The 26635-nt window shown below is 45.5% G+C and overlaps 1 protein-coding gene across 2 annotated transcripts in view; it reads right to left on the reverse strand.

The window, feature by feature from the left end:
- Positions 1-1535: 1535 nt before the first annotated feature.
- Positions 1536-26635, reverse strand: part of SLC23A2 (solute carrier family 23 member 2) — a 53693-nt gene continuing 28593 nt past the window's right edge. For both annotated transcript variants that reach the window (XM_027736635.2, XM_027736637.2), the window contains exons 4-16: positions 23373-23489; positions 21865-22022; positions 17482-17570; positions 16142-16212; positions 14837-15018; positions 11549-11669; positions 10733-10889; positions 7872-8019; positions 7219-7324; positions 4193-4322; positions 3933-4070; positions 2691-2786; positions 1536-2191 (exon numbers count right to left, since the gene is read on the reverse strand). In XM_027736635.2, coding sequence (XP_027592436.1) covers positions 1959-2191; positions 2691-2786; positions 3933-4070; positions 4193-4322; positions 7219-7324; positions 7872-8019; positions 10733-10889; positions 11549-11669; positions 14837-15018; positions 16142-16212; positions 17482-17570; positions 21865-22022; positions 23373-23489 — 1746 coding nt within the window. In that variant the 3' untranslated portion in view covers positions 1536-1958. The remainder of the gene's footprint in view (positions 2192-2690; positions 2787-3932; positions 4071-4192; positions 4323-7218; positions 7325-7871; positions 8020-10732; positions 10890-11548; positions 11670-14836; positions 15019-16141; positions 16213-17481; positions 17571-21864; positions 22023-23372; positions 23490-26635) is intronic.

The raw sequence follows: 26635 nt of genomic DNA on the forward strand, positions 1-26635 counted from the left end.
TCTCCCACACATCTTTGGTTGAACTTAAAGTTGGGAAATCTGGAAGCTTCGTGCCACTGATCAGAGGTGTCTGCACTCCAACTGTGTGCAGGTGGACGTGGGAATGGAACACCTGACTACCTGGAGAGGGAAAGTTTAAAAAATGAGGAAAAATGACTTTGTTTCACAGGCAAACAAACCTCGTCTACTACACAACAACTCTTCTGACCAGCTTTCGAGACAGCCCAACTGACACCGAGACTGCAAACTACTGAAAGTTCCCCGAAGTAGGAACAAAGGCATGCTTGGATATGGAAAAAGCGGGATAAAATAGGTTCTGGAAACAGCCATGGCATGCTGAGAATATCCACGGAATCATTCCGACTCTACACTACTCAGTACTGATCCGTTACGCTCCTGCCTTGCCCTCCCACCCCAACCCCTCCATGCTTCAAAAACCCAGAACAAATTCACCTGGAAGCAGAGAAAACAGAGTTCCTGCGCTCCTGTCCAGTAGTCAAAGTTTGATAAATATCTCAGGGAATTACAGGATCCACTGCTATGGTTTTCCAGGAATACAAAACGCAAGCACCGTAGAGCATTACTGGCCTCGAAATTACATTACACGACATTTCCCTGATGATTCCACAGCTGAAAATGCTTTTTGGGGCCACACTGAAGTCTAAAACTAACTTGCAATAGTAAGAACATTAAACAGGAATAAAACTGTTAATTATGAATGCATGATGAGCGTGAACACCCACAAAACAGCAGAGCTGAGACTATTCCAGGAAAAAAAAATCTCTGAGTGGTGCCCTGATTGGACCCGATACCCGTGAAACCATCCGTGGGTGGGGCCACCAGATGTAGTGTCTCTGCCACTCCAAACCCCCTTCCCAGCAGGAATGAGCCTCTGGACAAGCCCCACAAGGAGAGAAGGAAGAGGCAAAGCGACGTCAGCTGCTTGTGCAGCATCAGCTGTTGATATCCCATAAAAACCTCCTGCCCAGCTCCAAGCCAGCATTCCCACCAGCCGGCATTCCCTGCACAGAGACAGGGGCTAACTGCTGAACTGCTCCATTCCTTGCCCCTGCTGGCTGGGAAACATCTTGCTGGGTGCAGGCACCGGACTAAAAAACCACCAAGTCCTGTCGGGAAGTTCAAGTTTCCCATCCCTGTAACACTCCAGCCACGTGTCCCTGGGTAGAAATCCTGGACACTGGGATTAGCTGGGGGAATCCCAGGTGGAAAAAGCAAACGTTCAGAAAATGAGAAATGGTGTGAAAGAAGTGGCTCCTGCAGCACTGAGCCAGCAGAAGGCAGTCCTGGTTTTCATGGGCAAAGTTAGTGCAGAAACTTCCTGTCTTAGCACGGGATGTGCCACTGGAATTGTGGATAATTCAAAACAATACTTTCATGATTTGCCTTTATCAACTGAATCCAGTTTTCAGGGTACTGCAAATATGGAATGTGCAAATCAGGGAGTAAAAAACAAGATCTATGGGATTTGACATGACTAGAAGTAACTAACTATTTTTCCTTTTTTCTTTTCTTCCCCCCCCCCCCCTTCCCATGGATTCAGATTTCCTGGCATAACCAACATTGCCAGCAATGACTGTGCCAAGTGAGGGCTCCAATAAAATCAAAATTTAAGTTAATTAAAGTTTTTCAATAGCACCTACACACTTCCAGGACCTAAACCCATTTAAAATAAACAGACTTAGGTACTACAACTCCCCCAAACCCCTGGAATTTGCCCCAGAGACACCAGATCTGGCTCCCACCACCCACAACAGGAAAAGCCTTTTTTTTCTTCTTCTTCTTTTTTTTTTTTTCTTTTTTTTTTTTTAAATCTGTCTCAGCTCTGGTTCCAGAATTTAAATGCAGATATACAAAACATATATTTTAATGCTTCTTAATCAGCAAGAAACTGCAAATACATCTTTTACTACAACTAGATAATATAATTTCAACTAAGGCTATACTGTAGCTTCTGAGTCTTCGTCTGAACTCCTGCAGTTACTGCTTTTCCTGAAGCCTTTCCACGTGTATCCCATGAAGGTGGGGCTGATGGGCAGGAAGCTGAAACACCTGTATTTTTTAATGAAGTTCATGCCAAAAGGCAAATCATACGTTTCCATGCCATCCAGGGATTTGCTTCCTTTCCCGATCCCTTTCTTCCATTTCCGTATTCCCCTTTCTTCAGGGCTTCCTAGAAGGCAAAACAAAAGGGAAATTAAAAAAAAAGATATATATTCCTGGATATCTTTATGTGTACACACAAGTAATAAAGCAGAGGTTAAAAAAGGAAGAAAAGCTCAAGGCTCAGCCACCACGTTCAGCAAAGCTCTGAAAAGATCTTCCAGACTCCTCAGAAAGGCAGGAGGAGGGAAAAAAATACCATGTTTAATTTTTTAAGTGGAAGTCGAGGCAAATTTTCCCTCTTGAATGGAGCAGGTTTGGATCTTAAAACAGTTTTCTCTGCCTTCTGAAGACTGTTGTGGGTTGGTTTTGATCAGCTCTTTGGGATGTTTATAGGACAGAGGGCTCGGCCTGGAAAGGATCCCGGGGGTTCCCAGGGAAAGCCAGGCCTGCAGGTGTGAGGATGGAACAGGAAAAGCAGGGATGTCCCCCTGCTCCCCTGCCTCCCTGGAGTGCTGGTACTGCACAAAGGCAGCTGTTGCTCAGGATAAGGACAAGCCCAAGCTGACCTGGGATGGTGTTGTCCAAGATAAAGGCGACGCAGCCCCCGACGAACATGGCTGTGGTGAGCAGGACGTTCAGCACCTGATCAATTCCTGCTATTCCTGCAAAAAACAGGCACAAATACCGACCTTTTGGCATTTTTATCATGCACACACACATCCTGCCAAGTTCAGTGAGGGATTTGTTCAAACAGCACTCTGGAAAACACGTGGGAATTAACGCAGAAGAACCTTCACCTAACACAGCCCCCCATGGGACATTCTGCCCCAAAATGTAACTCCATGAACTTTCAGTTGCTCATAAAAATGTCACAAAACACCATTTGAGAGTCTACTGCAGACACAGCTAATTTAAACTATTGATTTTTTTTACAGATATATTTTTTTATTATTAGAAAACTATAAAATGGAAAAGAGAAATGTCCAAAACGTAAAATGGTGTGGGACTGAAGTAACTCTTTTTATAAATCTTTATTTTTTTAAAAGGGCAAGACTTCAAAACAGCAGTTCATGGCAGAACATTCTATTAGTGTGTGATCACCCACCTCTGCCTGAACAATCTGCTTTGTGAACCACCTAAAGTAGGACAGATATGCCCTTAAATCCGGGTCTGAAGCGACAGATAAATACTGTCAGTTAATATTTCCTTTAAAAACACCCCAAACCAGTGAAATATTCCTTTAGAGAGCCCATCTCTGATGACACAGGATGTCATGATCACCGCTGAGAGGGGAATACTAAACCAGAAAACCTTCCCCATGGATTCCCCAAAGCTACAATTTGATTAACAGCCTGGAGTTCATTAAAATTAAAATTCCCATTCAGAACATGTGTCTGCAGTGACAAAAAAATTCAACCCCCCAAAAAAATCCCTCCCTCCCAAACTCTACCTTGGTGCTTCCCCTTAGTCTTTTAACATCTTTTACATCTCAGATTCACCCTTTTTGTCTTTTTTCCTGGTATTTGCCCCCTTTCATTGCTCTATGGATACCAAGAAAAAGCAGGAAAACTTCAGCTGTATCCCACTGAAACATTTAATTCAGGTCTCAACATCCTAATTAATTCTCCTCAGAGAATATATATATATACACACACACATATAAAGCTTATCTGTATCTACAGCTTTTATTGTCTCCAAAGACTTTGGGTTTTCTCTTACTGACCTTTCCATTCCTTTGTACCTGTTTGTACTTCCCATGTGAGTGGAAGGGAAAAGCAGGTTTTGTGTGGGTGAGCAGGAACACGTACCTGTGACCAGGGGGTTCTGTTTGAGATAACTTGGGAGGACAAGCCCGAAGAAAATGGAAAATCCAAGGACAAACAGATTCCGAGAGGAGTTTAAATCAATGAACTGGAGGTTTGACAGACCCACAGCTGTAATCATCCCTGCATAAAAAAAAAAACAAACCAAAGATCAGCTTTTAGATAGGCTTTTCCTTCAAAAACAGATAGAAAAATACATATAAACACAGAATCAGAGTGAAAAAGAGAAGTAAAGTCCATATTACCAAAGAGGGTGCAGAAGAGAGCCCCCAGCACGGGGTCGGGCAGGGATGCAAAGAGGGCACTGAACTTCCCAACCATCCCAAGGAGCAGCATGAAGGCAGCTCCATACTGGATCACCCTGCGACTCCCAACCTGCAGGGAAAAAAGGAAAAGACACTGGAAAAAGTCTGCACTTGGTCCAACTTCACACCTGGAAGTTTATTTTGTTATTCTCCTTCCCAATTAAATTTCTTCTCAAGCTTCCTGTGTGCTTTTGTTGGTGCTCAAAGGCTGCAGAGCCTTTCCAAGTGGCCCAGCTGGGACAGGGCTGTGCTCCAGCCTAACAGAACTTGCTTTAATTTGGGTTTTGTTAACACCAAGTCAGCTTTAAAACCACGTGTAAATGCTACAGCACAACCACCAGGAAATGTGGTGCAGGCCCAGCTACAAGAGAGAAAGCAAGGAGAGAGAGGCCACACCTGGGAGAGATGGAAAATGGAACAAATAAATTCCATGTGCTGCTGCCCTTTGACACAGCAAGATGTGGATGAGGTGAAAGAGGAGTGGGATTTCTAAGCTGACATTACCAAGGTTTTGCAAAACCCCTCTGAGACCAGGACTGAGCTCACCCCACATGCAAATCAGGGCTGTGCTGACACTGAAACCAAGGGCCTGCACTTCCTTCCCAGTTTTATTTTAAGCACCCGAACTTCAGGCAGTGTTTGTCTGTGTTGCAGTGGTAGATGATAAACCTGAACAGTTGATATTTTAACACTGTTCCAGTGCCAGAAGAGGTGCCCCAGGGACAAAAAAACCCCTTTTACACTGTAAGGTGGTTTCTGGCAAAGCCCTTTGCAGGTCTCCTGGTACAGAGTATTCGGGTTCAAAGCAAAGGAGAGATTAATTTGTTGACCAGGTGTGGCTGAGCTAAATGAGTGAAATGAGAAACACAAGATAGAGCAGGCCTGAAGAATGGTCCTTCTCTCCCTCCCTTCCTCACTGCTGAGCTCTCAGGTGGGATTGTTCACCTGCAAACAGGAGCTACACCAGCAAATTGGGGAGTTCACTAAATTACAACAGAGTTTAACTTGCACCTTTCTCTACCTTATGAAGACATTAATTTCCTTAGGGGCACCAATATCTTGCTCTAAAATAGAGTATCACCAATATCTTGCTCTAAAATTATCTTCCTGCACGAAAGAGGCAAATTCTTTAGAGACCCACATGCTGGTGACACCTATTTATGCAAATGCTCAATCACTGCAAGGCAAACAAATTAAGCTCCTCTGGAAAGCTACTGAAAACACCCTGGGCAGCACTTAGCTCTGCCTGCATATTTACTGCCAGCACACACACTTCAGGTGATTATTTGGGAGTGCATGAGGTGGGACCTGGTACCTCCAGCTCCCCACCACCACTATGGCATGAGCTGCCCAGACTTCAGCCCCAACTGATCAGAGGTAACTGATGCTCCTCTCATCAAATAAAACTCACAGACCAGCTCAGAGACTGGGCAGTATTTACATCCAGTTGGAGCCTGAAATTTAAGTTCCAAGTGTCATTCTATACCAATTTCAAGGAGGGTAAATGCCTTTTGAAATGACAGAATGGGATCACCAGGATGATACAGCACTAAGGATTTTCCCCTCCCAAATAAACAACAGAGTATCCACGTGCCAAAAATCTATTTAGGCAGAAATGAAGTTGAAATACTGTTAGGAATTTAGGAATGAGTGTGCAGGCAGGAAAGCTAGAGGAAGCACTGGAGCAGAGCCATCCAGCTGTGCCACTCTGGGTAAGGCACATTCACTCCTCCACCACATGCTCTGAACAGACTAACTGTGGTCAACCCTGCTTCAGCTGCCATCAAACATTCATTTTTTACTGTCCCAAAGCAAAATGCCCACTCATTTCTGTGGGCTGTTAATAGAAAAGTGTTGTTAATTCATATCAACCCCCATGAATAACACCAGAAAGGAAGCAGAACAGAATAAACCTTTCTTTAAGGATTTTTCTGACTAAAATTTCTTCTAGGAAATTTCCATCAGCAGCTGAATGGCAACTGGTACAGACAGCAGATGGTGCTGTTAGTGTTATATTTCATCCTGAACCCAGCAGAATAATCCTTTGTGCAGGAAACAAATGGTGGTAGATGATAAACAAATGGGTGAAGATAAATATATCATTTATATTGTATTAGGTCAGAGGGATGAGTTATTGGAAGCACAGAACACACATTTTCCACCTCATGTGCATGAAGGATTTATGGCTTCCATGCAAAATCCACAACAAGATGTACCAATTTACAACATAAATTACTGCTACCAATGTTGCTGGTATTTCTTAACAAGGTTAAATTAACAATATCAAGCAAATCTCTCTGCAGCCCAAGGCCTCCCAGTTCAAGGCACTCATCCAGTCCCACATGTGAACAAAGGGATTCCTCAATATATTTTGTTGATTAACACCCCAAAAAATACGTAACCCCTTAATCAGTGCCTTAAAAACAAACATTTAGGGTACATTTAACTCTCAAATCACCTTGACTGCAGTGTCTGTGTCAGTGTACAGATGTCTGTCCTGGTACAGATGTAGATAAAGCCCAAGGACCACAAACTGCACTTTACTGTGTTCAAATGAGGCATTAAAAACAGTCACTTCCCTACTGATGCCTTCAGAGCCAAGACATCCAAAAAGTACCAATTTCTACATAGTTCACAGTGTTTATGCCTCACTCAAACCACCCCAGAGCCCTGGAATGCTGCCTTGGTTTTCCAAGGGACAGTTCATTTGGCAGCATCTGCTTTCTGCAGGTTCTAACTGCCTTTTACTCTGAATAAAAAGATCTTTGAGGCCCTGATGCAGAATAATGCATTTCCACCAGAGAACAGCTGGTACAGACAGGCAGGTGAATTCAGAATGATGTGTAAAGTTTGTCTGCACGAGCAGAATGGTTTCCTGGAAGAGGATCATGCTGTGAAACGTGAACGTAAGGAATACACCCGAGGAGATGAAGTGAGTCCCTGAGAGCTCAGGGTAAAGCACATACCTTTGTGATGCCCAAGACACCAATGTTAGGGCTGGAAGAGGTGGATCCATTCCCTGTCCCAAATACCCCATCCAGAACACAGGAGAGACCCTCGATAAAAATCCCCCTGTAAACCACAAACAGAAACCAAGAGTCAGTTTGTTGAGCACAGACTCCTTCAGAGGGTATTTTATGGCTCAGGGTTACAGGGGGGCTGTCAGGGCACCTGTTCCATTATGGAATTATTGTAATTCATGTTTCCAGCTCCAACAAACCTGGAACACCCATGTGAGTTCTGTTTTCTGAGTCTTAGATACCCACATTCTTAAACTGAGGAAATTACAACATAATTCAAGTCAAACTTAAGAGCTGCTCTTTATTTCTCCAGCTGCATTTCAGGTGAATTTGACAAAACACCCCAAATTCCAGACCTGATTTAGAATTCTGTCCCTATGGAAACCAAGCTATCAACTTCCACAGACTCCAGCAAGAACAGGACTGGGATTCCAATGCTCCATTTGCAACAAAATAATTCCACATGACAATTGCATCTTGTATTTCAGCTTGTGTTTGACCAAACTGTAACGTTTCATCTCGGAGCACATCCCAACGGGAAAAAAAACCAAAACCCCAAGTAGCTGAAGACACTGCAAACATTTCTGGTTTGGCCAGACCTGTTTATTGCATGGATGGGTGGAGGAGGAGCACAGGACAGCCGGGCACAGGCGTAGTAGTCCCCGATGGACTCGATGATGCTGGCGACGACGGCGCTGAGCATCCCGATCACCCCGGCAGCAGAGATGGTGGGCAGCCCCCACTGAACTGTGGGGAGAACAACACTGAGATCTCCCCGGCCCAAAAACAACTCAGGTATCAAAAAATACAGCCATTTCACGGAACCATGGAATTGTCTGGCTTGGAAAGATCCTTGGAAAGGATCTCTAAGATCATCAAGTTCCACCACTCCCCCAGCACTGCCAAGGCCACCACTGACCCATGTCCCCGAGTGCCACATCCCCAGGGATGTTAAATCCTTCCTGGGCAGGGGGACTCCACCCCTGCTCAGGGCTGGACAGCCCTTTCCAGGAAGGAATTTCCCCAATATCCAACCTGACCCTCCCCTGGCACAGCTGGAGGCCGTTCCCTCTCCTCCTGTCCCTTGTTCCCTGGGAGCAGAGCCCGACCCCCCCCCGGCTCCCCCCTCCTGTCAGGGGGTTGCAGAGCCAGAAGGTCCCCCCTGAGCCTCCTTTTCTCCAGGCTGAGCCCCCCCAGCTCCCTCAGCCACTCCTGGTACCCCAGCCCCTTCTCCAGCTCCGTTCCCTTCCCTGGACATGCTCCAGCCCCTCAATGTCCTTCTAGTTCTGAGGGACCCAGAACTGTCCCAGGATTCAAAGTGCCTCAGCAGTGCCAGCACAGGGGACAGTCCCTGCCCTGGGCCCGTGGCCACACTATTTATGCATCTTTAATGGAAACAACAAGCTCCCTTCACTCAAATACAAACTGGCAAGTCCACGTAGATGAAAGAAGCAAAGGAAAATCCGCCAAGCCAACTGCTTTGATCCTGCTTGGAAAAGTCCCAAAGAACCACAAAACCCCACCAAAAAGAATTCCTCCTGTTCAGAAGGCAGGAATTTGAGCTACAGCTTGTGGGAAAACAATTCTGGTCAGTGAGGCAGATGCCACTTAATTATTACTGCTTAAAAAACTCAGCCTTTGGTTATGAATTTCGGTTATCAAACAGGATGGGCCACAACCAGCTCTGATCACTGCACAAACACCTCCCCGCTCCAAACTTTTGTAGTAGAGAAAATAAGATTAATTTAAGCCTGCAGAAAAGCTTGGCAGGTTTTCCACAGCAATTGCCTCGATGCTTTTATCTCTTTGAAATAGATGAGCCTCTTGCAACAAAAGGAGCTTGAAATCACACAACCGTGAATGAAGTTCACAAATAGGAAAGGTCTAATCACAGTGAAGTTTTCCTCCTCTTCTTTCCCAAAAGCTTCTATGCTTCATCTTTTGCTTTACAAGTGGTTTCTTTTAAGAACTAATCAGAACCAAAGCATATGGGAAACCACAACGAAGCTGCCTCATGACAGTGGAGCGACACTCCTAACAATTTATATATTTTATTCTCTTATTACCCCTTAATTTCTGAGCAGCACAAGGTGAACCAGTTGTGTAACTCTATCTCATGGCATAAAACCAGCCTTTAACAGCTTTAAACTCAGAGATGGCCAATAAAAGAATACAAGTATCCAACTGTTGTATGAAGTGTTTGGTGTTCCCTTGTAAATACTTTCATTGCCTGTTGATAAGCAGGGACTGGCATTCTCTGACTTGCCCATCGGCCCAATTCCAACCCCTCTCTGGCAAGTCAGGACATTTTTGTCATTAACAGTTGTGCCAATTCAGGGATGGGTGTCTTTGGGGCAAGGAAGTAGAGTAAGCTGGGAAAACCTCCACACAATAGTGATTCTTTAGACAGGACTCAATGACTGCAGTGGCTCTACGGGAGCTGAAGTAACATGACCTTGTCATTGCACAACACCAAAGCACTGCCAAGGACTGACAGCAAGGACTGGGAATCCACGTTTTATGGAGAGTCACCAAATGCTATCAAGAGTTGCCCAGATAAACCCTGCAAGTGCCTCCTACAAACTCCAGTGTCAGAAACAAAGCCTTTCCTGGGTGAGATCTTAACGAGAAAAAACCATCAGCCCCCCATGGCTGTTGTTAGATCAGTGCATGCTGGAATCATGGAATGGTTTGGATTGGAAGGGATCTCGGAGATCAACCAGTTCCATCTCCTGCCATGGGCAGAGACACTTTCCACTAGCCCAGGTTGCTCCAACCTGGCCTTGGACACTTCCAGGAATGGGGTAGCCACAGCTTCTCTAGGAATTCCATCCCAGCCCCTCACCACCCTCACAGGGAAGAATTCCTTCCCAATATCCCATCTAGCCCTGCCCTTTGGCAGTGGAAGCCATTCCCCCTTGTCCTGTCCCTCCACCCCTTGTCCCAAGTCCCTCTCCAGCTCTCCTGGAGCCCCTTCAGACCCTGGAAGGGGCTCTCAGGTCTTCTCTGGGCAACCTGTGCCAGGGCCTTCCCCAAATCCCATCTCACCCCACTCCCTGGCATTTGAATCCATTACAGTGACAGGTTAAACCCAAGTCTTTCAGCTGCCTCTGGGCTGGAGCTGAGGAGGGTCTGAGACCCCCAGTGCTGCTGCTGGGATGGAGCTGGAGCTGCCAGAGATGGGCAAGAACATGGGATGGTTTGGGTGGGAAGGGACCTTGGAGATCATCCAGTGCCACCCCCTGCCATGGGCAGGGACACCTTCCACTAAACCAGGTTGCTCCACCCTGGCCTTGGACAATTCCAGGCCCAGCCCATCCACAGCCGCTGTCGAAGTTCCTCGGAATTTATCACTGAAACAGCAACACTTCTGAAACAGGAGAACTGACGCTCGCAGGGGTATTATTGGAAAAACGGGGGTGTAATTGGGAAAACTGCCCCTCAGAGCAGCCCAACTCACAGGGATAAGGGACCTTGAACCAGGGGGCCACCTGCAGCACTTTCTGGCGAGCGTCGGTGCGCGCGTAGAAGCCGTACTCGGACCTCTCCGAGGGAAACACTTTCGTCACCGTGAAGATGTAGCACAGCAGCCACGACACCAGAATTGCCAAAATAATCTGGGAGAGAGGAGAAGTCAAGCTGTTAAAATCAACCCTCGGCAGCAAATAATCAACCAACAGTTCCAACACTGTCAGCCCTGGATCCGAGCGGGGTTTGAGGTCTGAACAAGCAGCAAATGCTGTAACAGATCCTTTGGGTGCTTCCCCCCGGCCCCCAGGAAGGTGCTGTTACAAAAGCTCTGGAATTGGAGCAAGTCTCTCCTCTCCTTAACAAATGGGAAAGACTCCAAGTGGGCACTTTAACAAACTCGGGAATTAGTCTCAGTTTTACCAGAGGAATGAAAAGAAGCCTTTCATGGGGGAACTGAGAATTGCTCTGGTAAAATGAGACGATAACGATCTCACCATCCCTTTTTGGAGGGCTCAGTTTAGGCTTTCCCTGCATCCACAAACATCCCTTCTTCTCTCCCTCTTCCCTCCCCTCCATGATCTTCATCACTCCAACAGCCCCTCATCAGACATCAGAATGGGATCTGGCAACGAGAATATTTCCTGTGGCCAAAGAGCCACTTAGTTGCCAATAAATCCATTTAAGCTTTTACCTCACCTTTGTGATCTATTGTATTATTAAGAAAAATCAAAACTGAGATTAAAAAAACCCTGAAACACAAATCAGGGTTTTCTTTGCCAAGTGAAGAACAAGTTCAAGGACTTACAGGGAACATCTTGAAAAGCTGCAGCCTGTATGCTGTCCATCCTTTCTTGGATTTGTAAATGGGTAAGGGGAATTTGACATTTCTGGCATACTGAGAGAACAACAACACTAGGAAAATAGTCCTGAGAAAAAAAGAGGAGGAGGGTGGGACAAAAAAGACATGTCATTAGCACCAATATATTATAAATCCCTCCCAGCATTAACCTGTTCAGGTTCTTCAGACACGAGACATAAATGTACATTTTCAATTTAGCACGAGACAAGGCATTTTAAGAGAACATAATTTTAAATAAATTATTATTCCACAAAGGCCAAAACAACACAATTTGGATTCTAAAGTGCTGCAAAAACAGCCAGCACCAAACAGGTAAATGAACTAGGACAAGGATTTGGGCTGAAGGGAGATTTCCAGCCCTTCCTGTTCTGTGCTCCTGCTTCTTTTCCTCCCAAACTCTACCTGTGCTCCAGGTCTGCTGAGTACGAGGACCAAAACTTGCTGGAAACAAGGAAAACTGAAGGCCTGTATACAATAATCTCAAAATTTGCATAAAACTCAAAAGCACTTGAAAATTTTCTGTGAGGGAAATTATTTCTTCTATTCTTGAGAATCCTTTTTTTTTTTTTTGTATTTGCATCTAAACAGCTGCAAATGAAGCAAAATAGAGCCCAAAAAACCAAGATTTGATGCAATTGCATTCACCACTTTTAGATGCTTAATTATTATGCATTTCCCCCCTCACTGAAACTGCCAAGCTCCTCTGCATGTTAAAAATCCATTTTTACAGCTAAAATAAGCCCCCACTGCAATGCAAAATAAGAAGCCAGGGCACGTTGCTCATTTCTGAGGGAGCCAACCCCAGCTCTGCTCTGAAAAGGCCTCACAAAGACTGAGCTGTCTGAAGAAGCAAAGCTTCCCTGAAATCTGAGATTATGTTTTTATCAGCTGACTTTAAAAAAAAGTGGATTTTCAGCCTCTCTCCCTTCTCTGTCCCAGCTCAGCTCCAGTGTCACACACAAACCAGCTTTATTCTCCCTCAGTCTGCAGAACACAGAGCACAAGGAGGGGCATTTACAGCCCCCACTGTTGAATGAAAGGCACCTTTTCCTTGCAGGAAACACTTTGGCAGCTCTCCCAAAGTCCATTATGGAAAGATGGGCTCCCCTCTCTGAGGACAGGTAGCTTTGTATTTTGATTTATTTAGCACAGAGTTGTAAAAAACATAGTACTATTATATTATTGCAATTAACATTACATTGGCTCCATGGCAGAGGGGCTTCCTGCCAGTAAAATATCCCCAAATCCCTTAAATCCCAAAAGTTTTATTCACCAGATAAAAAGTCCAATTCAGGAATAATTTCCCTTTTTATAGATCATGATGAGATGTGCTTTATGGATTAAATTATTCCAGCTTGGCTCCTGCAGAACAAGAGAGGTCAGAAAACTGTTTGGGAAACTGGGAATATTATCCAATAGCACCTGTAGAAGGTCCCAGCTCTCCCACAGGTGATGCTGAAGGAAGGATTTTTACCTCAGTACAATTTCAAGAGCCACATCTTGTAGAGCTCACAGTCACTTTTGAGAGGCCATGGGAGTTATTTCCAACAACCCACATTTTCGCTCTGCCAGAAGCCAGAAATACTTATTGACTGGGTAATATTTAAATGCTGCTCCTAAATTGATTTGGTTTTTTCCATCTGCAAAATGTCAAGTTGAATTACACGTTTCCATGTCCAACTCCAAGATCATTCATTTCATGGGAGTCCCAACTTGCAGGGAATTTGTTTTACAGGCAAATAAAACGTTCCTTTGGATCAGCTGCTTAACATAATAGAATTACAAAAATATTCATGATGCTCCCATCCAAGATAAAAGAGAATTAAAGAGCCCTTTTAATCATAAGCTGCACTTACAGAATACTTTGCATGTTCAAAGAACTGTGCAAACAGATTAGTCAGATCAGAATCTGATCTCATCAAGGCATTCCTTCCTCCCAGAGCCAGCACAGTTGGGTGCTGAACACTGACTGCAGCAACTGCTTCAGCCAGTTCCCTTCTCCCTAAAATTTGCTTTCCAGCCTTATTTGGCTGGTTATCCAGCTCATGGGAAGCTTTTGTCTTCATCTCGTTTTCTCAGCTATTCCTTTTTATACCACTGATCCCAGTTCTTTAATTTCCCTGGCACACACACACCAGGCCCTGAAATTCCCTCAAAAAGCCTTTCTGTCCACTAAATAGCAACCTCTCTACTTCTGGCTCATCTACTGATGGCATTTATGGAAATATTTGCTGCTCCCTGTCATCACACAGATTTCTCTTGGACACAGGTAAGCAAAGCAGTCCCAGTGACAAAGGGACCAGCACCACCAATGGGATTTGCCTGCTGACACAAACACAAAACCAGAAATACAAATGGGTCACTCATCTCTCTGGTGTTTTGCTAAATCATCTCTTCCTATAGCACTGAAGCCAATCCAGCCAGTGGCTCCCAGACCAACTCTTGCTTTACAAAATTCTGCTCTCCACACCCTTCAGTTATTGTCCTTTCCTGCCTCCTCAAGGTCACGGAAACACAGAACCCCAGAATGGTTTGGGTGGGAAGGGACCTCAAAACCCACCCAGTTCCACCTCACATCATGGGCAGGGACACCTTCCACTGTTCCGAGTCGCTCCAAGCCCTGTCCAACCTGGCCTCTTCCAGGGATGGGGCAGCCACAGCTTCTCTGGGCAACTGAGTTGCTGCTGTCATTGCCAAAGTGCCAGCTGACCTTACCCAGACCCACTCACATCCCTATTCCTGCACAGGTTGTCCCTCCCTGCTGGGGAGTCCTGCAATGCCACCTTTGGTGTCCTTCCCTGCTGGGGAGTCCTGCAATGCCACCTTTGGTGTCCCTCCCTGCTGGCAGCACTGCAATGCCACCTTTGGTGTCCCTCCCTGCTGGGGAGTCCTGCAATGTCACCTTTGGTGTCCCTCCCTGCTGGCAGCACTGCAATGCCACCTCTGGCAGTCCTGCAATGCCACCTTTGGTGTCCTTCCCTGCTGGGGAGTCCTGCAATGCCACCTTTGGTGTCCCTCCCTGCTGGCAGCACTGCAATGCCACCTTTGGTGTCCCTCCCTGCTGGGGAGTCCTGCAATGTCACCTTTGGTGTCCCTCCCTGCTGGCAGCACTGCAATGCCACCTCTGGCAGCCGAGCCGACCCCAGCGCTTCCCTGACACCCAACACTCCTCCATGACAACTCACCAACTCACCCCTCTGGCCTGAGCCAGGAGCACCCCCCAGCAGTACTTACAGCATGGCAATGCCCCAGTGCTTGCCAGCTCTCTCCCCAGCAGCCTGGAAGCCGGAGAGGCCGATGAGGGCCACGGTGGGGGTGATGGTCAGGGGGCCGATGTAGCGCAGCAGGGCCCCGGGCAGGCCGAGCAGTCCGATCACCACCTCGATCAGGGAGGACATGATGATGGCACCTTGGATCTGAACACACAACAAGGGCAAAGAGCCACCTCAGTCCCCTCTGACAGGCAAAGCCAAAGCGTTTCTTTTTCTGCTCTGGATTACAAACTGCACTTAAAAAGAATTCAGTGACACAGAAGAACTCAGTATATTTTTCGTCATAAAACAGCTCATTATGTTTAAGTGACTTATTGCTTAAGCATAACACTTATGGTTTGTTTTTTTTCTCCACAAAACTATTACACAACAGACCAGTGGGCCAGTCTGGAAGCTGTGTGGAAAGCACATCACACTGTCAGACAGGAGACCTGGGGTCCAGGCTAACCTTTAAGCTCTCAGATCGAACGGCAAGGGTTGGTGCGCCACGAGGTGATGCTCCTAAAGCTCCTAGGGGCAGAGTGTGTCTGCATTGGTCACAAGTGCTCCTTAGAAGCTGGATTAGAGCAGCGTTGTGGTCTCAGGAGACTGTCAGCCCTCTTGGCTGCAGGGCTCTTGGCAGGATGTAGCTATGGTTTGAACATGGGGAAGAGAGAGGGGTTGTTTTTAATTAAGAAAAAGTTGGCAGCCCAAAGCAACGGGATGGGAGATAAATTCCATGACACACGCCCTCGTTTGGACCTGGCTATCTACCACTCCAGCGTGGTACAACCCTCATCCTGGGCCCTGCAGGGCTGAGAGTGGAGAAGGACTTTGGGGGAGCTCTGCAAGTCTCTCGGGAGAATCAACATCTTATCAGGAGAGTCTCCAACTTAAAAACTCTTGGGGGATGACCCAGCTTTGCTAAACTGTGGGTTCATCTTCCAGGGGCCAGCCCACTGCACAGGGCCAGCAGGCAGCAGGTCTGGCAGCAGCTGAACTGCTGCCAATGAGCACAAAGCAGAGGTACAAGAAGAGTTTTCATCTCACTTGAGCATTTCACTGCACGTCTTTTGGAATGTGGTAACTAACTCCTGGTATTTGCTGTCCAGTACGAACAGGTTGGAAAGATGAAAGACTTCCATGAGATGAGTAAAGGGATATATTCAAATGGAAATCGCAGTGAAAGAAGAAATTACCAACTTAAAGACAAGGACACACAGATGTTTGGGTGAGAAACTTAACTGGAACTGGACAGAGGGACAGCTAAAGGCAACTCCCACATTACCTCTCGGATCCGGGGGTACCAGATGTGCTCAGTGTGCGGCAGCTCTGCTGTCCTGTTTGTAACTGTTATATCTTACAGAGAGGAGACAAGAAAACACAGGCATTTATTTATTTATTTATTCCTCAGCCACTCTGCCATCATTTCCTACTAAATAAACCCCTCCTCATGCTGGGTCTGACAAAGGAGCCTGGATTTACATGGAGAACAAGCTCTGCAGTGCTACGAATGAAGTAGCAACAGCCTCACATTCCCCAAGAACCAACCCTTCATTCCACCCACCACACCAAAGTGGGAACAAATCCTAACTTTCAGGAAGGAAGGTCAATTGGGGATTCCCTTCCCACTCCAATAAACAGATGAATGGAGAATTACTCAAGTGCACACTGGAATCACAGGCTCCAACTCCATCAATTTAGGTCACCCACTGAATGAACTGACCCATGGCAACAACCCCAACTGGCATCTTTTGAAGGTGAAAAGGTCCAAGAGGAAGATGCAGCAAAGCTCTTTTGGAAAGGCTGGAGTAGTGGGAAAATGGCTTTGCCATCCAAGGTTATCAGACAGGATTTTCTTTCAACAAGATGTGTATTCAGTTACTGGCACATTCTGAATGTGAACCAACAGAGATGCTTAAACATATAGATAATATAAATTAAATTATTAGAGAATCCAAAGGAGCCCTGGGAAGAACTTTAGGTAGAAACAAGCAGCTTGATTCTCTATGGGGCTGCCTCCCACTGCCCACAGCCTTGTTACTGAATAACCACACCCCATTAAAAAGAAAACTGCCAGAGGAGTTTCCACTTCAGTTTCTAACCCAATTTAAAGCCAAACACCCCATCCCAATGAGCTTTACTGCATATTTCCCCTCTGAAGTTAAAACCTTTCAGGATGATGACATTAGCAAAGGAAGAGCTCAAATGAACACCCAAATCTTGTCAAAACCTGTCAGGTATGACTTAAACAGGGAAAAATCCTGGTCTTGAGGTGATGCTGAACATCAAACTTCCTCCTACTCAACTTCAAAGGATTCGACTGAACTTGCTATTTCCAAATACTGGGAAGGAACATTTATGGAATGTAAATGTAACAGAAGAATTACTTTGTGCTACTGTTGGATTTCTTTTGACAACATTTTTTTAATATTAAAAAGTCCCCAGAAATAGAACTCCACAAGGGCATTTTTAGGAATCTTTTTCTAAGGCACAAAGATTAACATCATAAAAGGAGAGACTTTTCCTACTGCCTTCCAGCTTCCCCCTCGGAAGGTTTGGCTGTTGCACTTTAAGTGATCTGGGCCATTGGTCACTTCCCCCTGAACAAGCACAAACGACAATTACCTGTGTTATTACATTTCCACTTCTCCAGAGAGAGTATTGCTCTGGCAGGTGCTAAGAATGCAAAAGCACTGGCTTGGAACAGGGGTAACCTGTTGGAGGGAAAGGAGAGATGGTGACATTCGGTGGTGCCCCAGCACCGTGGCAGGAGGGTGGGCACTGAGACTCAAACCCTCAGCGAGTCAGGAAAGTGTGAAATGGGAGAATTCCTCATCAAACAAACCCAGCCAGTGAAATACTCACAGACTCCCCAAGCCAAAGAGCCAACACCACCCACACGAGTTCTTAACCAATCTGCACCGGGTCATTCCAGGCACCAGGGGGTGATGGCAGGTTTTGACTCAGAGCTCAGGGATCCAGATGCACCATCTGGGGTAACCACCACACAGACTGCTGAACAGGCAGCTTTTCCCAGCCCACCACAGCTCACAAGCCCTCTGCAGGGGCAGCCTGCAGGCTCAGTGCCTCCCCTCTGCATGACTCCAAGCACAGTCACTCAAACATTCATTTGGAAGTGCGTGTGTAAATAACTGCGAGGTTGATAAAAGCAGATTAGATGTTCCAGGTGCTTACCACCAATAAATACAAACACTGCAAGAATTTCAAGATGACATTCTTAGCATTGGTGTTTATACTTCCCAAAAGATTTAAGATCGAAAGAGCATCTACCAGCACCAACTACGTGTTTACTGACCTCACTGCAGGTCGTGTAACACAAATACGCAGATGTTACTTAACTACAGGCAAGGTTCACTTTGAACTATTCTATAAATACTGACAGTAATTGCAATAAGATTCCCTTTAATAGCAGATCTCAAAGTGGAACACATGGTTATTGCCCCTGAGCTGCTCCATGTTATGGCTTTTAAGCCACAGTGAAGCTCCTCGAGGGAGGGCAAACACCAGGAGAGGAGACAGAACTGCAGCAGAATCACACGAAGACCAGAAAAGGCTCAAAGGAGAAAAAATACGTGGAAAAAATCCTCTACACACTGAACACAAAAAAGATCAAACCAGAAGCATGTTACTAATAGTTGTTAAGTTTACAGGCAGGAGTTGGAGCACCACTGGGAAGCACTTTGGGCCTTGGGCACCCTAAAAACCCACTGGAAAGGGTATCAGCAACTCCAACTTCATACAACTCATGAGCCATCCAAGCATGGCTGACTGGATGCAATTCCCCCTGGGAGTCTCTCCAAGCACAAATCCCAGTTTTATCTCTGGGAAGAAAGACATGGTTGGCAGCTCAGTGAATGATTCACCTTATTTTGCAGGTTCATTAAGCAAACTGAGCTGCTAGTGCCCATGGCAAGATCTGCAACACCTGAGACAAGCTGTTACTGCTCCATCCCACCTACACAGCCCTCTGTACCTCCAGAGATCTTGTAAATACACTTTGCAAACACATTCTCCAGTGATGAACTCAGCTGTACTGAGACCTGGGTCCAGATTGTTCTGTATCACATAAAATATCCTGAATAATCAGATCTCAGCACGTCCTGTTTAACCCTTACATGACACAGTTCCAAAAGGACCAGCAGACTCAAAATAGTGGGTTTTTTCCCTAAGCAGGGGAAAAAAAAAAGGTATTTTATTTTAATTTTTTTATTTTTTACCCTTATTCCTCAAAATCAGCCAACTCTTTCTGAAGAGACAGCTCCAGTCTGGAATGTGACTTATGGATGTTAAGCCAGGCACCCACTGCTAGTCAGCTAAAGCCCCAAAAGGTTAAAGTCCTAAAGCTTGACTGGGCCATCATTTTAATTTCATGACTAAATGATCAAGTTGCTCAGTTTTGGCAGCAGCTCCCGTGAGGACAGAGGGGTTTATGCAGTTAAAGTCACCTGGAAACATCTCATTATCCCAACATGTCCCAGGGATGCAGGAAAGCTCAGACAGTGATGGGCACAGCAACAACCCTGAAATCTGAGGTAGATTAAAGCTGGGTTTGATTGTCTCAGTCACTAATTACCCTCGATCCCTGCCAAGGCTCCTGGCTCACCCCACAATGGGGAATAGCTGGAATTCCTAAAACCAGTCTGGGTACCAAACTGACCACAACTCTGCCTCATAACTGAGCTAAATCCTTCTGGAAGGACCTTTCAACCACGGAATTTGACCTTTTGAAACCTTTATTTGCTGAAATACTTTGCAGTTGACAGACTTGCCAATGAATACTTTAAAATCTCATTTAAAGGCCTTTGCTGCTATATCCCATTCCCAGCCTTACATAAACCCCCAACCACGTGGTAAATAGTTATAAAACAGCCAAGCGTGGAGATTATCTCCTTAAATACAAGTTATTTTAAGGCCCAAACACAATTGCCTTCAAGTATATAAAAAAATGTAACTCCAGTGCAAGTGGGAGCCGCTGAAAAGGGGAAAATCCCAACAGATGGAGGGCAGGGGTGGGATTATACACAAGGAACAGAGAATTTCAATATGATGGGACCATCAGTTTAGTCCTTTTATTTCTGAAAGAGCCCAAAATAACTCATTAAGTAATAAAGGAATTAAAAATAAAATTAATAATTTTTAAAAAATAAAATAGAGAAAAAGAAATTAAAAATAAAATAAAGTCATGGTAAGTAATAAAGAGCCAAAATTAGTTAGGGGGAAAAAACTGAAATATGACAAATGTGAGGAGATAAAGTCTCAGGAAACATGAAAATTAAGCTTTTCTGATAAATTTGAGGCAGAGGAGGAAAGCTAGTAGGGGTAGAGGAAAACAAAGCCCCCCTCCAAGCTCATCCCCATCCACAACTTTGCACTTCCAACACAACTGGAAGGTTTCAAACTTCAAGAAATCCAAGGAGGAGACACTCAAAGCTGAACAATTAAATCTTATACTCCAATTCCTGCCTGGGTCCACAATCCCTCCATTCCCAAAAAAAAAAAAAAGGACAAATCGAAGATGGGAGGAAAATCCATCACTCCCATGGAAAGGGAAATTCAAATCAGCAAGGGGGACAACTCTGCTCCTCCAGGAGAGCTGCTGGAGGGTTTGTGGTTACAGCACAAAGAGCCAATTGGGCTGAAAATACCATTATTAACTCTGGGGAGTCTTGACTTAAAGAAAATATATTGGGGAAAGAAAATTTTCTCCAATTTCAACAATTTTCACTATGTTGTTTTGTCATCAGAATGAACTTTTTACTCAAAATAGAGGAGTGATCTCCTGAGTTGAGTAAGATATAAAAAAAATACAGGGAAGGTTGGGGTTTTTTTAAGGAAAAAGAACAGACAGCAAATCAAAGTTAACTAAAATAGCAATCAAAGACTACACTGGAAAACCCGAAATATTTGGCAAATTTTTAGATGAAAAGCTGATCTCCCACAGTCTTGGTTTCTGCACCCCCTGAGACACCTCTGACACCCAAAAATCCTGGTTCTCAGATTAATCTGGGAAAATGTGGGAGGTGTTTGGCCACTTGCTGTTGGAAAACAGAAAATTGTTCTGAAATGGAACTAAATGGCCCGTGAATCATTCAGGGAAAAAAACGGGGGAATCCTCTTAAATATGCACTTTGGTTCTGGTTTTCCTTATCACTCTTGGTCTATCCCCTTGAATAACATGCAGAAGTAACTCCACAGGTTTTAGTTATTCCCAAAGTTTAAATAAACACATCGAACATCTCTGCAGTGATCACTGTGAAACACAGGTTTCTAAAGAAGATTTATCTTCATGTTAATAAAACTTACAACATCCTGTCCTTGCCAACACCAGATTTATCCAAGTATTTGCCAAGTGGGCTCTTGTTTCCTCCTAAGGAGAGGTAAAGGCATCCCTGGAAAGCTACACCTTTGTGTGTGGGTACTCCTAACTCCAGGCATGATCATGACCTGCAACTCAGAGCAACTAACAAATAAAAACAAATTATCTGATGCACTGGAAGGTAACAGAGACTCAGTTCAGAGAATTACATGTTACCCTCATCATCTTTCCCCACCTCTTTAATTTGCCCAGCCCTTTACAGGATCAAGGACGTAATTTGGTGCAGGACTGATCACAACCACCTTAATACTAGAAAGAATAAAATATCATTCAAGAAACAAATAACAAATAAATAATAACACCCAAATTAGTTGCTCTTTACCACAGTGTATGAATTTTTCCTTTTCCCCAGAAACACTTCTGCCTTCTCTGTTCTCATGAGTTTCCCTCCTCCTTCTCCTGTTTCCCTGCTGTATTTTCTTACCCTTGGAATGCCCTTTGTTATTTCAGATCCACCTTTTTTTGGGAGCAGCTTTCTAAAGCTTGCCCTGTATCTGACCTATCCTGTGCCTCATGTTTATCCTTTGAAAACACATCCCCTCCCTCTCGGATCTTGGAAACCTCAACGCGTGCCTGGCCTTGCCACCACCCCAGCAAGCCCCAAACCTCACCTGCAGCCAAAGGTTGTTTGTAACAACGTGGTGATGCCCACACAGAAGAAAATGGTCCCAATCAACTGGCTGGTGGCCCACTGGTCAAAGCCCACACACATGGCATCGGCCAGCAGGAAGGGCACGGCGATCGTCCCGCTGAAGCACGTCAGGTAGTGCTGCCAGAGGCAAAAGCTCGGTTAATTCTGCAGCCACTGCTCAAAAATAAATTCATTTATCACCATCTTTTCTCTTGCTTTGGATATGTTGAATTTCCACCCAGGATCTCTTCCTGGTCCTAAGCTTTTCTTCAAATATTTCTTCAAATATTCTCCCCCAGCTACCACTCGCCAGTTGCTAACGATCCCTGGCTTTGTAGCATAACCCAGGTTATTTAAATAGCTGCAGGGCTGCTGCTCTTGAGCAGGAGGTATCCAGGTAACTGTGCTGGAAACAGAGAAAAGCACAGGAGTAGCTGCATTCACTTGCACCCATGTGAAAAACCCTCTGCTCACAAATGAACCCGGAGCACACACAAAGCAGGATGCAAAGGAGCTGCCAGGGACCAGAAACCAGGCACTCATTGGGTCCTTCTCAATCCAACCACATGAAGCAAAACAAACAAACAAACAAATTCACTGTATTGAGCAAAGCAAGTAAAAATAGAATTCCCCCAGAACTGCCTGTCCTTCAGGAAAGGCAGAAATAAAAAGGATGCTTTGGAATGTATTTGTTTGGAGAGCTCAACGTGTTTTACAGATATTACCAAATTCCCAGCATTCCTGTGGGACAGATATTATTACCATTGGAGAAAGGAAGGAGATGAAACTGGAGCTGTTCTGCTTCCCACAAGTGAGGGGCTGAGCTGGCAGTAGGGTCCAGCTCTCTACTACAGCCTTACTCACTGCAGGAAGCACATGAAGCACATGCTCTTACTCCAAGGATTCTCCAAGGAACACAGAAGTTTCCTGCTCTGCTTCCCAGCAAGACAGGCCCACAATGATGCTCTTAAGACTTGAAATAACTACTAGCAGCTTTAATATTCAAAATTTCAGGACTAAACCATCGTCTCTCTCTAATTCCAGAAGTGCAAAATGTCACTTCTCAAGGTCTCCACTGAGTATTTGCTGAAAAAACTACTCAGAATTGAAGTAACTACAGTAGCAGCTTTAATATTCAAGATTTCAGGACTAAACCATTATCCCTCTCCATCTTTAATTCTACAAGTGCCAAATGTCACTTCTAAAGGTCATCACTGAGCATTTCCTCACTTACTTACTAACAGCAGCTTATAAGAACTAAATATTTGAGTGAATCTCACAAATGCAGGAGCAGAAAACAGATCATTATCAACACAGTGATCCCAGTGTGTGATCAGCTTCAGAAGAAGCCTCTTAACACCTTCTTCAAACACCCGAGAGGGCGAAGAATAAAATTATCACACACACAAATGCAACGAACTGGGCAGAAAATACTAAACAAGCTTTAGAAGGTACAGAGGGAGAATTAACCCCTGGTTTGGAACATACCTGTAACCCCAAAAATATGCAGAGGTACCAGGGAGGAACATCCTCAATGGTGTAAATCATGTCAGTCCTCTGGGCGTCCAAACTGCCGCTGCTGTCCAGGGTCTCTGCCAGGGAGCTCTGGGGGTGGCAGGGGGCAAACGGGGGGAGCACACAAAGGACACAGCAGGTTATTGCTCTGCACCAACAAAGTGAGTCTCAACTGCCAGGCAACTCCCCATACTCCAAGGCTGGTCCAACACTCCCAAACAATGCTGACACGAGACATTTTTAAAGCCTTTTACCTCTGACCAGCTCAGCTCCAGCTCCTGAATTTGTCCTGAACGTGCTCCCTGCTGTCAGCCATCCCCTGCTTATTTACACAGTGACTTATTTATAACTGCTGGTTTATCATAGAACTGATCTGGCAGCCAAAAGGTGACCAAAAAAGGCATAATCATGACAAGACTATTAAAAAAAAACTAAAACCAACAAACCAAAACCACAAAACCAAACAAAAAAAAGGAATTAGGGAAGAATTGGAACTAAGTAGAAGAGCCACAAGTGGCTGCTCCCAAAGTAGAAGGGCTCTGTCCTTGCATAAGAGACCAAAATGACAGACAAAAAAATTCCTCATTATGGTAATTCTTACCCAATTCCATCTTGGTTAACCTTTTTTAGCCAAAGGATTTATTATTTTTGCTTCCACCCCACATTCAAGCAGTCAAGAAAAATGCTAATTATTATAACCAAACACATCCCCAGCCAATTTGTGTCAGACTTCCCCCAGGAATTTAAATCCCTGCAGGAATTTCAGTGAGACCACACTCTGCCCCACCACATGCCCAGAGGGCCAACAGACAACTGACCACATATATTCACACATCCACATCCCTGTGGGTTTTCCACTAAAACAAAATCCAGCTCCATCATTTCTCCTTCAGAACTATGGAGAATCATTTCCTTCCAACTCTCCAGTCTGGGAATTCCTGAGAGCAAAACCACACTGCTCCAAAGCCCCAACACAACAGTAAAAGCAGGAGGAAGTATCAGGTTTTATCATTACCAAGAAACCAAAAATCCCCTTATGTAAGAACTGTTCTGCCCTAATCCACACCAGGACACAACAAGCCCACGTGAAGTTGCCTCACACCAAGACTGGGAGTTCTGCCAGACCTGTGACTGCCTCAGATGGTCTCCACTTCTCCAGAAATCCCAACATATCCACAGGTCACACTTAGGGAACCTCCACTGCAGATTACCTACAAGGCCAGGGAAGCCAAACTGCCTCCTGGTCCTTCCCTCTCACCTCAGTTTTCTGTTGGGAAAACAAGTGCCACTGGGATAATTCTCCTGACCACAGGATTATGGAGAGGTTGGGGGTATTGCAGTGGAAAAGTAAAATATAGGAACACTAATCTCAGAAAAGTCTTTTAAACCACATTAAGCACCAGGCAATCCTCTCACCAGGGTATAGCTCCTAAACTGAGGAATTAGGGAAACTGTTCCCTGCCCAACTCATCAGGTCAATTTGCAGCACCACTGACACTCTTTCATCAACTGGAACATGAATTTTTTCTCTCCTGACCCAATTCTCTAAAAAATCCTGAAAAAAATCCTGAAAAAATCAGGAATTTGAAATATAGAATCGTTAAGGTTGGTAAAACATTTAAGATCATCAAGTCTAACTGTCAACCCATCACCAGCACCACGTTCAGCCATGTCCCCAGCTGCCACATCAGCATGTTTTTGGAACACTTCCAGGGACGGCAACTCTACTACTTCCCTGGGCAGCCCATTCCAACCTTCAACAACCCCTTCTTTGAGGAAATTCCTCCTGTTGTCGAAGCTGACCCTCCCCTGGCACAGCTGGAGGCCGTTCCCTCTCCTCCTGTCCCTTGTTCCCTGGCAGCAGAGCCCGACCCCCCCCCGGCTCCCCCCTCCTGTCAGGGGGTTGCAGAGCCAGAAGGTCCCCCCTGAGCCTCCTTTGCTCCAGGTTGAGCCCCCCCAGCTCCCTCAGCTGCTCCAGCCCCTTCCCCAGTCCAGTCTCTTCCCTGGACACACTCCAGGCCCTCAGTGTCCTTCTTGTCCTGAGGAGCCCAAAAGCTGAGTTACACACCAAGAAACCCCCCGTGTGTCCCACTGCCTCGTCCCTCCCCTCTTCCATGGCCACAGGCTCCACTGCAGGACTTCGCTCACCAGCCCTGCTGTGTTTATCCAGCACTGTGACCCAGAGGGCACCACACACTTTCTGAGGGGCACAGTGAGGATGTTACACCACCTGCCCGTGAGGGACGAACAGGGAAGCACCAGCAGAAATAACTGTTTGCTTCAGGAATCACGTCAGTGCTGGTTGGCTGGAGCCACCCAAAGAGCAGCAGGGATTGAGGAGAACCAGCTGTGGACAGTGAATGGATGAAACACCCACCACCCTGCACTGAGAAACCTCCACAACCCTGCCAAGGATGGACAGAAATGGGACTGCCAAAGTTCACGCTGTTCCCACGCAGGACACCAGGTTGTCTAAAACCCAGTCAGAGATGTGTGCAGGTTGGTGACTCTGGACTTTGGAAAACCCATCTTTTGGGCTCTTTTCCAGTTTGGCCAGACCAGTATCCAGAAGCTGTCCCAGTGTTCCACTTGGTGCCAAACACTTATTTTTCTTCACTGGACTGATGAGGTTGCATCAAGTGCATTCCTTAACTTTTCCTCTTGCCCTTCTAGTCCATCCTATTCTAGTCTATCCTACCCTAGTCAGTCCTAGTTTAGTCAGTCTTAGTCTATTCTCCCTCTTCTTTGGGCAGCAGAAAGCAGAAGCAATGGCCTGTTTCCACCAGGAAGGCCACAGCACACACAGCAAGGGTATTAGTCCTTTCAGAGCTTTCCACTTGGGATTACATTATTCCTAAATTAGTCTTGCAAAGAACAAAAACCAGGAGCAGGCACAAGGGAGCTGCTCCGTGGCACGGAGAAAGGTCTCTCTGGGTACAGATCAACAAGTGCCAACCAACTCAAGCTCTCCTTCAGAAAGTGAAGCTTACAGGTCTTCTAACAAAAGACCTTCCGATTTCCAAGGCATAAATGTCATGGCAATGTCTACACAGTAAAGGGGTTGTATAAAGAAAACAACCAGGATACTCCTCATTCCTTCCAAAGCCAGACTTAGATCCCTTTGGACAGGGAAGTCTCACCTTGGTCAAACCCTGAGCAGACCAAGCCTGAACAATGAGGAACTGCAGAACTCAGGTGAGGCCTGGCCATCCCAGTAACTCACTGGGCAGCCACTG

This window comes from Pipra filicauda, unplaced genomic scaffold, assembly GCF_003945595.2.
Source record: "Pipra filicauda isolate LSUMZ 115617 unplaced genomic scaffold, ASM394559v2 scaffold364_size791107_pilon, whole genome shotgun sequence".
NCBI classification, from domain to species: Eukaryota; Metazoa; Chordata; class Aves; order Passeriformes; family Pipridae; genus Pipra; species Pipra filicauda.